The sequence below is a fragment of the Notothenia rossii genome (assembly GCF_949606895.1).
Source record: "Notothenia rossii genome assembly, chromosome: 11".
Lineage (NCBI taxonomy): Eukaryota > Metazoa > Chordata > Actinopteri > Perciformes > Nototheniidae > Notothenia > Notothenia rossii.
Window position 1 is genome coordinate 35,693,169 of NC_136910.1, and position 12,606 is coordinate 35,705,774.

Sequence of the window (12,606 nt, forward strand, 5' to 3'; positions counted from 1 at the left end):
TTCAGCCTTACGAACCACACACGATCTGGAGGACGGCTACTGTGGTGGAGCCTGTTGACCACAAGTCCTACACGGTGCAGCTGGAGAATGGAGGTGTTCTAAGGAGGAATCAACGTCACCTGAGACGGGACCAGGGCACAGTACCGAGTGTGACAGTCCATACGGTGACTGTTGACACTCACACGACTCCAGAAACGGTTACAACCCCTGACAGAGTCATGTGTGACACACAACAGATTGTGACTACTAGAGCTGGCCGACCAGTTGTTAAGCCACAGTACTTGCAAGACTATGCACACTGATATGGGGTCACTGATGTGATGTGACTCAAGGACTTTGGGGGGGATTTAAAAGAAAAAATGTTGAGTGAAAAATTGTATTTTGAAATTTGTATTTAAGAAAAAAAATTAATAAGTGATTTTGTACCTACACTTAAAAAGAAAAAGAAAAAGGATGTTACAATAGTTGTTATATGTTTCCACACGGACCCTGTTGAGGGGAACACACACCGGAGCAGGCATGCGGATGAAGCGAGGGTGTAAATGTTATGCTACGTTCTATGCATGGCTGTATCCACCATTGAGGTCACCGAGGTCCTTACCTCTGTAATTTTTTCCGAGCTGTGTATTTAACAAAACTTGTGAAATAATTGCACTAAACAGGGTATTTTGTAGTACTTCCATTTACTGACGATGGGGGCGCTGCATAACTACGTAGCCTCGATTAAAGCAAACAGAAGAAGACGACATGTATCAACACACCTCCGCAGTTCTGACTTGTACCGGATCAGCGGAGGAGTGATGAGGTTTCTAGAGCAGTGGTTCTCAACTGGTCAGGCCTCGGGACCCACTTTTTACTTGGTCAATACTGTACATCGCGACCCAACATTTTGAAGCACTCAAATCTATTCAACAAAAAAACGTGCTGTAATATATGCTTTTCAGCATAGTTTACAATATTAATAAAAGTGAAGTACAGTGCATATATCCCTTATATCCCTTCACAGAACTAAAGTATGCTTTTAAAAAAGGTTTAATGAGATGATGGAATCAAAGCTGAACTATATAAAAAGGCACACATGCTGAAAACCCAACCCCAGCACGGGAGTCTGGGGGATTCTCCCCTAGGAGATTTTTTAAAATACTAACATAAACTATGCATTGTGGTACACTCTGAGAAGAAAATAAAGAAATCTATTACTACCCGACATATTAATAATATTTTATGCCATTATTTGTTTTTCACTTTGTTCTGACATCTTGCAGAAGAGTAAAGAGGAGATGACTGTGTGTGACTAAGGGTAGATAGCTCCCATTGTTCTGTGACCTGTCAATCATCAAACCAGGGGTCATATTTCATTATGTGTTCATTTTTATCTGAAGTTGTACCAAGCGGCAAACTCTGTGGAAGAGCCGGGACGCCAATACGGAAGTGGCACACACTGCAGTTCATATATTGGCCGATAGGGACTGACTGCAGAAAGGAGCTATTTCCATAGACCCCCATGTTAAAATGCCCAACTTTACAGCAGAAAAAAACATGTTTCTACCCATGGATGCAATAAATATTATTATGAATATAGTTAGATTCCACCTTCATGATTATGGATCTGTGAGTGAATTGTTTTCTAACACGGCCCTTTTATTTATATTAGGTCTTAAAGTTTTTGCATAAATTAGGGCGTGGTCACATTGAGTGACGGCTCTGTGAAGTGACTGCTGCTGTTAGCTTCTTGTCACTCTGCTAGCTGCTCCGTGAAGCTAGCTACAGGCACTCTGCCTGTTCAGCTCATCCAGGGAACACAACTTGCCCCCGGCCGTGTTTGTTTGTTCTTCATGATTATATATCGGACTATTGTGACTCGCTCTGCGGTTGAAACAGACGGTGCATGAATGCGGTTTCGCGGTAAGTGAAATTCGAGTACTTATTTTTGTGTTAATGATTTTAATCAGCTACTTAATTAATGTTATGGCTTGGGTTAGCGTGTAAGCGAGTGGTAGCTACACCGGTGCTAACAATGCTAATAGTAGCCTCCAAGTTAAAATCATAGACTATATTTATAAAGGTTAAAACGAAATAGACAAGTGTTAAGTGGGATAATACTGTACAACAAACGGCTTCTGTTTGAGGTTGATAAAATAAGGTCATCCTTGTAACTTAGAGATATTATTATTATTTAGGTAGGAACTGTATGCATCGCTAAGGTTAATTTAAATTGGCTATGCTCAAGTATGTAGACAAGCTAATGTCGAAGTAGTGTATGCGAAATCAACCTCACAACAAGATGTGTGTATATTACAATTATTTATGTCATATTTCAAGATGATTACTTAGATATTACAATATGGTTGGTTGAGCTGGAGTTCATTATTGAGCTTACACGGTAACGTCACAATCATCTGAAGAACAAACCCAAACCTTGTTGTTTTTATGAATTGCATTACCAAATTGGTATCAAATAAACAGCAAGCATTGGTAACACAACTTCCAAAGTTACAGTAAAATAAAAAGGACCCTGACTCGGACAATACACAATCCAACATGTTCAACAGAAGAGAATCAGTTATATTGGTTGTACACATGGTACTTTACATATATATCTGTTTGTTTAAGGTGTCCAGGTGATGCAGACAGGCTGGACCAGAGAGTGAGAGACAGAACTGGACTCCTCATAGCAGTGAACTTCAGCTCAGGTATAAAGACTCTATTGTTCATACTGTACAAAGAATCAAGAAAGATATTGGTTTAAATGAATGAAGTATTGACTTTAATACACTGATATACATTCCATTAAACAATACTAGTTCACCTACACACCAGTGAAGTTGAGGGTTTTTTCTGTGCAAAAAGTTACATTTACATGTTAACAAGCAATCTGATTTTGTCAGCTTCCTAATTTAATGTATTAAAGGCAAAGATATTTAAAACATGGTGAGAACTGCTACTATTTATCTCTCAATATTGTCTGTAAAAAACGTGGTAAAAGTTATTATTTCAGTGAGACAACAGAGCAAGCTTCTACAGTTGCACTACGTTTTGATAACAGTTCAATATTATTTTGATAATAACATATATTTCAATGTTGATGAACTTCATACTTTTCATTCATAATCTGATTGTCTTTGTAGCTCACTGTTGAAATAAAAAAAAAACATTACAATTACAAAATAATTATATCTACAGCCCCTAACCACACAAACACACCGCTTTCATAAATAACACACTTGTTCTGCAATAATATGTTTTATGTTTCCTGTCATTTTTGTTAGGAAAGGACCTGCCTGAAAGACACAACATTTTCTCCTTCTCTGAGGGTCAAGAAGAACATCCAAGAGGAAAATTAAAAGCTGATGCTATGAGATTTTAAGACCAGTACACTGCTTTTATTGTAAAAACAGTCAGCTGATCGAATGCACCTATTTCCACATCTACACTCCATCATCTAATTATTTCTCTTTGCCTCGCTTTATGAGCTTCACATCCCTTGTGCCTTGTACCGCAGAGTTTGCAACGTCACAAATGAGTAGGGCCAATCTTCAGTCAGATGTGAATGTGTAATCTAACATTTTCAGTAAGAATAATGGACAAAAGGAGTGCAAATACAAATTCAATTTATTGAAATGTGAACCAAAAGTTAATCAAATGTTTTAAATTAAACGCACATATGGACAGAAGGTGTAAACTTATTAAAGGTATAAGTAAACACATTTAGTCAAATAAAGTGACAGATTAGGCCTGTGCAGTTGGTATCAGCTTTGCCCAGCATGGGCTCCTCCATCAGTCCCTCCCCCCAGTCCCCCTCGCAGAGGAAAGACCCTCAGTCCTCTCCAAACCAACATACAGGACGTCCATCACACGGAGGTTTCTCCCTGAAGTCTCTGCAACTTTCTGGACACCACGCTGTCTCAATCCGTCCACACTGAATATGAGAGGGGGAAAATGAAAATAACAAATGCTTTAGACCAGTGATTCTTAACCATAGGGCCGCGGCCCACACTTGGGCCGCCAGTGCCCCCCAGAGGGCCACAAAAAACTTTCAGTTTTGCACCTGTGGGCCGCAAGGGCCGCGAGACTGCGTGCAGCTTTCGACCACGTGGTGGCGTTTTTTTTTTTGTCAATGTATCTTTATTACTACTCAGTTGTTAACAAGCGCCAATACACATAGATGAAGCGGCAAAAATGGAGAAGTTTTTAAAAAGAAAAAATGAAGACGAATGTCCTGCCAACCCCCCCACCCAAAAGACAAAGTTTTTACGGAAATACAATCTCGACTTCATTAAATACGGTTTCGTAAATGGAGGAACAGAGGCAGTGCCAAAAGCCCAGTGTGTGGAGTGTGGGCTAATGCTGTCCAACGAAGCCCTCAAGCCCTCAAAACTACAGCGGCATCTAGAGACCAAGCACCCGAATCTCGTGGGAAAGCCGGTGGAATATTTTAAGAGGAAGGAAAGTGGGCTGCAGATGCAGAAAAGGTCTGTCGTGTCACTGACAAGCAACTCTAAATGTGCATTGAAAGCGAGCTACCTCGTAGCCAGACGTGTGGCACAGAGTAAGAAAGCATTCACCATAGCGGAGGAGTTGGTTCTGCCTGCCGCTGTTGATATGTGCCGTGAGATGGTCGGAGAGGCCGCTGCAAAAAAGCTGCTGACCATCCCACTCTCAAACGACACTGTGAGTCACCGTATCGCGGACATGGCATCAGACATACAGCATCAACTTATAGAAAGAATAAAAAGCAGCCCTTTTTTTTCTTTGCAATTAGATGAGTCCACGGATGTCACGAATGCTGCACTGCTGCTTGTTTTTGTTCGCTATCGCTGGGACAGTAGTTTGCACGAAGACATACTGTTTTGTGGAGAGCTACTAACACGAACTACGGCTCAGGAATGTTTCCGCTGCATGGATAACTACTTCACTGAGAACGGCCTGGACTGGCAGAACTGTGTCGGGGTGTGCAGTGACGGTGCAGCATCAATGACTGGCAGGCATCATGGTGTCATTAGACAGATCCTTGATCGTGCACCAGAAGCTAAATGGACACACTGTTTTCTCCACCGTGAAAGCCTTGCAGCAAAAAAGATGTCACCAGACCTCCACCAGGTGATGGATGTAAGTGTGAAAACCATAAACTTTATTAAAAACAATGCTGTGAACTCCAGATGTTTTGCTAAGCTTTGTGAGGACATAGAAGCAGATCATGTCCAACTGCTATATCACAGTGAAGTGAGATGGCTTTCCAGAGGACTGGTCCTCAATCGTTTGTTTGAACTGAGGAATGAGGTCTTCTCTTTTCTCAGTGAGAAAAAATCTAATCTTGTAGATTACTATGCTGACACAATGTTCACAGCAAAACTTGCCTACCTCTGTGACATTTTTTCACTACTGAACCAACTGAACACCTCACTTCAAGGAAGAAACAGCAACATATTTTGTGTTGCAGACAAAGTTGAAGCTTTCAAGAGGAAACTTGCTTTGTGGACCAAGAGGGCCCAGGAAAATAGGATGGACATGTTTCCACTTTTGTCTGACATTTTGGAAAACTCCCCTCAGGTGAAGATCAGCGACTCAGTCTCCCAGCACCTCTCACAACTGGCAGAGAAATTTGGTGACTACTTTCCTGAGGATCCCAGAGAGGGAAACATGTGGATTTTGGACCCATTTTCAGTGGATCCCACTGCAAATGATGTTGTTTTGCCCTCACACCTGGAATCCCAGCTTCTGGACGTTTCCACTGACAGCACTTTAAAGCTGCAGTGGGGCAAACTGGACCTGGGCTCATTCTGGGTTGCTGTCTCAAAGGAGTACCCATGTCTTGCACTGAGGGCTGTGAAACTCCTTCTCCCATTCACAACTACGTACCTGTGTGAATCAGGATTCTCCATTGTGGCCACAACTAAGACCAAAGCCCGAAACAGACTCAGAGCAACACTGGAGTCTACTCTGAGAGTGAGCCTTTCTCCCATTCCACCCAGACTGGATCTGATTATGTCTCAGAAGCAGGCCCAAGTGTCTCATTAAGAGGTCAAGATAAAAAGGGAGTTGTATTATTGTTGTTATTGTTGTTCATTGTTGTTATTATTTGTGTCATTGTTCATTTGTCACAGATATAAAGATTATTCTGGTTCTGCCATGCAAAAATGGAGACTGCTGAAGCAATTTTCAAATAGCTTTGCAGATTATAAGGCTATAGTTTCATTTGCACTTTATTTCAATTTCATTTAGTTTATTTATTTAATTTAAAAATAGATTTATATTATTTGAATGCATTTATTTTATCACCCCCTTTTATTGATTGATTGATTATTTATATATATATATATATATATATATATTTTTTTTTTATTAATTTAAAGTAAAATCCTAATATTGGTCTTTTTTATTATTATTTAAAAGCCTGACTTGATCCTTGACATTTTTTCTTGTCACAGCTTGATTTGATCCAGGAATTATCAGCCTGTTCGGTGTCTTGATACAGTATGTGTAGGTTTACATACACATGTTTAATAAAAGTATTTGTGATGATCCCATTTTATCATGTCATTTTATTTGATAAGGTTTTTGCTTGTTAAACAGTTAGTGGATTTGGTTTATTATTGAATACAAATCAAACCGAGAATCAGGTCAATTAAACCTATACAGTGTTAATATTTAATGGGCCCCGGGCCACTTTGTACTATAAAAATTGGGCCTCAAGGTCAAAAAGGTTAAGAACCCCTGCTTTAGACAATAAGAAACATAAAGTTGACTGTTGAGTTGCTCAGTTTTTTTAGATTGTCAATACTATTACTGTATAACTAATATATCAGGTTAAGAGGCACATTCAAATAAAGATTGGTCTTTAAATACATGTTGTCTTTTGAATTGTTTGTCTAAAGTCAAGGATCTAGAACTGGTACTTAGTTTGAATGATACAGTCTGGTTATTATGCTGTTTGGAGGAGGCCTCACAGGTAAGAGCACTAACTAGCTACCATCACATGTACCTTAGCTTGACTTAAATGTATTAAACGTATAATTAAGTGATATCAAAATATAAATAACTAATGTCATGCAAACATATTAATATTTGCTTGATTCCAATGTTGAATTTAGCACAATTGCATACAAACGTTAAGGGATTTTAAGATTCTGAAGTATTATGCTAAAAACTCAATAACTTAGATTATTATTTATAGTTTTGCTGAATAGTTTCATGTCCGCTTGCCTTAGAAACGTAAAATACCACGGCAGTGTGCCGATGGGGAGCATGTTAGCTTAGCTTGGTAGCTTCAGCTAGCTCTGGAAGTTTCAGCTCGGTGGCAGCAGGTCCCGCCTCGGCTCCGCCTCTTTGCCCTTATTTGGAGCAGGCTGGAGCAGGCGGGAGTTGAACTCTGACGTCACTGTCGAGCCGTTCGTGGCTGACTCCGCCTACTAAGGGCTTCTCGGCAACTCTGCAGAATCCTATGGGTGACGTCACGGACCCTACGTCCATTTATATATACACAAGTTATTGAGCCGTTTCCGCTCTACATCCTGAACTCCTCCCTTCGATGCAATGCACTTCCGTTTTGGCGGACTGGGTTTGTTTTGCTAGCTAGCTCCGTTGTGCCGACAAAGCACTGATATCGCAGAGACAAAGAGGATATAACAATTACAACATGAAGAAAAGTGGTTCGGGAACTACGTGTGCGCTAGTTGGTTGCAATCACTCGAGAAAGCACCTGAACGAGTGGTTAGATAGAGAGTGCTACGACCACAAACCAGCACCCAGCACCCAGCCATGTTGTTCATTAAATACAGATAAACACAACAAATACTGCATGCATTGTATTTTTTAATATTATATATGAATATTTTCATAGTGATGTAATTGTGTGGGCTGCTTTTATATTTTAATTTGTAATACCTGTTAGGATTAAACATGTGATCTTTCTTGTTGAAGCCATTTCTTTAGTTTCCTCTAAACAATTAATTCATTCAGTGTTATTTATGTACAGTATGAGCTTAATATGAATGATGAACTGTGTTAAAAGAAATTGTAGCACTCTAAGGAACATATGAAATGCAATAATGCAATAACAGTGCAATAATGAAATTAAATTACATCAAACTTTATTTTCACTCAAACAGTACAGGCACATATGATATATTGCACAGCATAAAGAGATCATGTAAATTGTGCATTATGTAAACAACAGACAACTGTTGGCTCCTGTGGGCATGACCTAAATAAGGCAGTTTATTTTGGTTTTAAAATGCTGAGATATTTACTTTAGAACTGTAACCTTCCCTCAACAAAATCGTCAACAATTTTCGGGAGCATGTGGACAAAGTAGAATGTGCGCAGCCTTATGATATGCCCCTGGACAAAGTCTTGGTCGTAGGGTACTTCGATTTCTAGGTGCTCAGTTTTGTTCCAGATCACCAACTTGGAGTGCTGAAGCCCTGTGCAGTGCATCCCAATTTGTACCTGCATATAGTAGCCTTTTGGACCATTGCAGGCAATATGGTAATCTATCCTATTTCCGTTTGCCACAGTTGTGATTTCACAGTTCTTTGTTGCCAAAAATTCTGCAAGTGACTTGTTTCCCAACACAGGTGATTTGATCTCCAACAGAATGTCTTTGTTTATCACTCCATCGGGAGATGCTGAAAGCCACGGATCCTTGTCGCACACCACTAAGCCTTTGGTTTCAATGCTGTTGCCCAGAGTTTCCAAATAGTCCCTTGCAAGTTCCTCCCCCTCCGCTCCTTGACGGGTTGCAGCATTGCCACGGAAGGATGGGTGTAAGTGTTCTGACAAAAACTTGTCGGGCGCCGTGGTTGAGCGAATGGGCACCTTTCTAGCTGTGCTCGCTGTGATGCGCACTCTCCGCGCATCATGCCAGACCTGTTCTTTGCTCTGTGCTTTTGTAACCTTCTCGATCTCCTCAAGCCGGGCTGTGGACATGTTAATGTACTTATCATAGAAGGTTCTGCATTTTACACAAGCCAGTGGTATGTGGTGCTCATCATGGGTTAGGAGATGGAGGTGTGGACATGGTGTTGGCTCGGTGATGGAAGAGGTATCAGCATTAAAGCAGAACTGCAGGAGGCTATTCCCAGGGCAATTGAAAAGTTCTGCCATTGGTGAGGCAAGTGTGTTCTTCCTCCACTCTTCATGAGTCCTAAAGAGTGTCACCTCCTGTGCCGGTTCTGGAGTGGTAGAGGATGGCTGTGAAGTTGGTGGCGGCTGGTAGAGATCCTTCCTGTTGTGTCGTTTGAAGCGCACATACTTCATCTTCCTCTGACCAGCATTTCTTTTAGACCCAGCATTCCACTGGTTCTGTCTGTCTGTGCAGGCAAGCCCGGTTTTCCCCTGTCTCACAGCATTTTCTACCTAGAGAGATAGAGTAAAAACAGTGCATAGATATTATAATGGGTTCACTGCAAACATGTCATATGATATAATACATCATGGCATACACACACTTTGCACTCTAGCCAAGTAGCCTATGATGTAGTTCGGATACCAACAACAAAAGACATAGGCCTAGGCTATAATGGTCAAATAATCTAGTTACCTTCCACAGGATCGCAGCTGAGTGGGAACAAGATCTCCCTGGTCCAGCAACACACGTACATCCCGCAGTTTTGACTTCTCCAGCTTCAGTTACCAGCACCCAAGCATTATGCCACGCATTGTTCAAACACTGGCTAGGCTCTACCTTTGCTTTTAGATAAACAAAACGATCATGTTTGTATGACATGACACAACCAACTTTGTTGCTGTGCAAATATTGATATGCCTCGGAGGCCTTCAGACTGTCCATTGCTTTTCCATCTATTGCCATGGATTGAACGAAGTAGGAGCAAATTTTGCTGTACGTTATGCTGGGCCACGTCGTCATGTTATCCTCCCAGTTTTGCACTGAATTCGGCTGGGGGAGAGTAACGCCATCTCCAGTCAAAGAAGTAGAATCGTGTTCCCAAGCTAGCATCACTGTTAGCATCGAAATCGCTGTGTTTACACCAGTGCCCGTCTGACTGTTTACACCGGTTTACACCGACAGACGCTGTACAAAAGACTTCCGGCGGAAATGAAGTGCATTTGTGTAGGGTTATGGCGCTACCCGTGGTTTGTCGCGTAAACTTGTCTATACAGTCTATGAGTTGTACCCATGGATGTATAAAGAAGACTTCTACCGCAACGTTATTTTCCGTGGGGACTTCCGGCAACAATCTTGATTCTGATTGGCCAGAAGACTCGAAAAAACATCAGCAAAGATATTTTATTGAGAAGATGATCACTACGTGAAAGAAGTTTTCAAAACCGTTTATGCTCTCCGGTACTTCCAGTCCAACTTCATGCAAAGCGTTAGAAAATCGGCCTTCAAAATAAAAGTTTGACTTTTTCCCCCCCAAAAAAACCTCACACATCCATGACCCACTCGAAACGGGTCCGCAACCCACTTTTGGGTCGCGACCCACCAGTTGAGAACCACTGATCAAGTGATCTGAGTCCAGCGGGCTGCTTGTGCTTCTGTTCTCCAGGGAGGAGAGCTCCAGAGGCTAAACTTTGGTTTAAATTGCGTGAATAAACTAGCTAGAGAGCTAAAGTTAATTACATTCATCCAATGTCAGAAGGATTACCTTTTAACACACGTTGTAATTTTTTATTTTTACATTTCAATTTGAGTAAAACATTGAAGATATAACATTGTATTGTTTTCTTTTTACACTGACTCAGATATAATGAAAAGACTTCGTCAGTCGAAGCTCAGCTTTGGTAAGGAAGAGACAGGACAGGCAGAGAGAAAGAGAAAGGGATGGAAGTCAGGGAGGAACTGCAGTCACACAGAAGAATGTAGGCTTAATAACCCCATCTACATCTATCTATATATCTATAACAATAGTCTTCATTTACAATATAGACAATAGGCATAATTTTTAAACAACATACATCTATTGCAGTTATGATATCATGATAACATACAATTGTATAAGACACAATTTGCTTATATCTTTGTTCTCTTTTGAGAATCAAACAAAACAGATTTAAATTTAAAAAATAATGCAAACAAACAAGTGAAATGAACTAAATGGCTGAATTGCTTTTGATTCACTGGCAGGAGCGACATGCAGCCAGAGCAAAAAGTGAACAACGAGGGAGAGATTGAACAAAGAGAAATAGTAGAGGACAGAGAGAGTAATGAACAGGAAGAAGGCAGAGAGACTCAAGAAGATGGAAGAGAGGCTGCCGGTTATGGAAAGGAGAGAGACATGGAAAATGAATGTTGACAATGTTTTGTGATCATTTTAGCCTCTTCTGCATGTCCAGATCATTAATAGTAACAATCAACTGATTCTTATGTATTACACTTTCAAAAATAATTTATGCTGACATTGTCAGCCCACTAACATGGTTTGAAATCAATATATTATCCAATGTGTGACCCCCCACAGGACTTAAAAAGCACCTAACTAGATCATGAAAATCCCAAGAATCTCGGGGGGTATCCCCCGAACCCCCCTAGCATATTTGGACCTCGGTATTTAGGAAATCCTGGATACGGCCCTGGTTCTATGTAAAAGTTTAATAAAGTGTAAGCAGCTAAAAGTGCTTCAACCGTCCATTCTTGTAATATGAGGGGCAAGAATGAAACAGTACAGATCACAGGTCGCTGTTGGCCATAACCACGCCAAAACATTCCACTACCCTGTTGTTCTGCCCTCCAGGCAGCTTATCTTGTGTTTTGTGTTGTTTAGCACCTCCTATGTTGAAACGTGGTACTGCACCGTAGACCAGTATTTAAAAGTATATCAGACCACATTGTCAGTTATATGTGAGAGCCCAGCAGTGCCACATGGTGTTCTCTATCCAGTGCAATCCTTTGATCGTACGCATTGCTTGTGAGTAATTATTTGTTGTTTAAAACTATATCTTCTAGTTTTAAAGCTTATTTGAGTTGTTCGGATGTTTTAGCATGTCATCCGTTCTGTGAAACTAATTCAATGTATGTCTGTTTTATTTTAGTTTTACTCCTTTGCTGTAACGGCATGTCCATTGAGTCCATAGTAAAGCTGGAGCTTAACGCTATATCCTGACTCGTGTCCATTATTTGGGAGTTTGGCTGGCTGCCTACTTTTGATTAGAAACGTCATCAGGAGGACAGTACACCTGTCTTATTCTTCTCACACGCCGTCACGTCTCCCGCTAGCTCTCTCCTAGCTTCCCGCGTCCCTCTCGCCAGGAACCTCCCTCTTCCAGCCCCAACCAACCAGACAACACTCTACCACCCAAACCCACAGCTACAGGTCACAAGAACCGTCCATCAAAACAGTGGCACGTTCACTGACACTCTGTAAAATGCCAACAAACTTTGAACAATAAACATATCAAACATCAACATTATAACAAATCCGTTACAATATATTTGCCATTTATTGTCTTGCTTAAGATCATGATAATAGTCATTTATAAATATCATTTTAGAGCACACATTTGAAATCAGTAGGCGAGGCTGTAATTTCACCAACTGTTACTCTCATGAGCGAGGCAGAAAATAATAGTTTTATCATGCCAAAAAGCTGCTGTGTCGTTTAACAAAACCAGAGTTACGTGTTTCTGTACTTCCTCTTAGAAGAA

General features: G+C 40.8%; 1 protein-coding gene and 1 long non-coding RNA gene across 3 annotated transcripts; one reads left to right on the forward strand and one right to left on the reverse strand.

Annotated features, from left to right (window-relative positions):
* Positions 1-1,469: 1,469 nt before the first annotated feature.
* Positions 1,470-4,078, forward strand: LOC307025264. Its single transcript, XR_013804132.1, has 3 exons — positions 1,470-1,905; positions 2,614-2,693; positions 3,270-4,078. It is a non-coding gene; the product is annotated as an uncharacterized lncRNA (long non-coding RNA).
* A 4,000-nt stretch (positions 4,079-8,078) lies between these two features.
* On the reverse strand, positions 8,079-9,915 carry LOC307025533 (uncharacterized protein). Of its 2 annotated transcripts, none has more exons than XM_079660260.1 (2): positions 9,542-9,915; positions 8,079-9,353 (listed from the first exon to the last, which is right to left on the reverse strand). In XM_079660260.1, the coding sequence occupies exons 1-2, from the start codon at positions 9,600-9,602 to the stop codon at positions 8,251-8,253; spliced, it is 1,164 nt and encodes a 387-aa protein (XP_079516386.1). In that variant the 5' UTR covers positions 9,603-9,915; the 3' UTR covers positions 8,079-8,250. The 2 variants fall into 2 exon arrangements, with proteins under 2 accessions (XP_079516386.1, XP_079516385.1); XM_079660259.1 differs by having other exon boundaries at positions 8,079-9,357.
* Positions 9,916-12,606: the final 2,691 nt, after the last annotated feature.

What these genes read in the sequence shown, in the direction of transcription:
- LOC307025533 (XM_079660259.1), bottom strand. Translation starts at nt 9,868, where the DNA reads ATGACGACGTGGCCCAGCATAACGTACAGCAAAATTTGCTCCTACTTC. An exon ending in CAGCTGCGATCCTGTGGAAG is followed by an intron (nt 9,358 to 9,541) that starts GTAACTAGATTA and finishes CTATCTCTCTAG; the next exon opens with GTAGAAAATGCTGTGAGACA.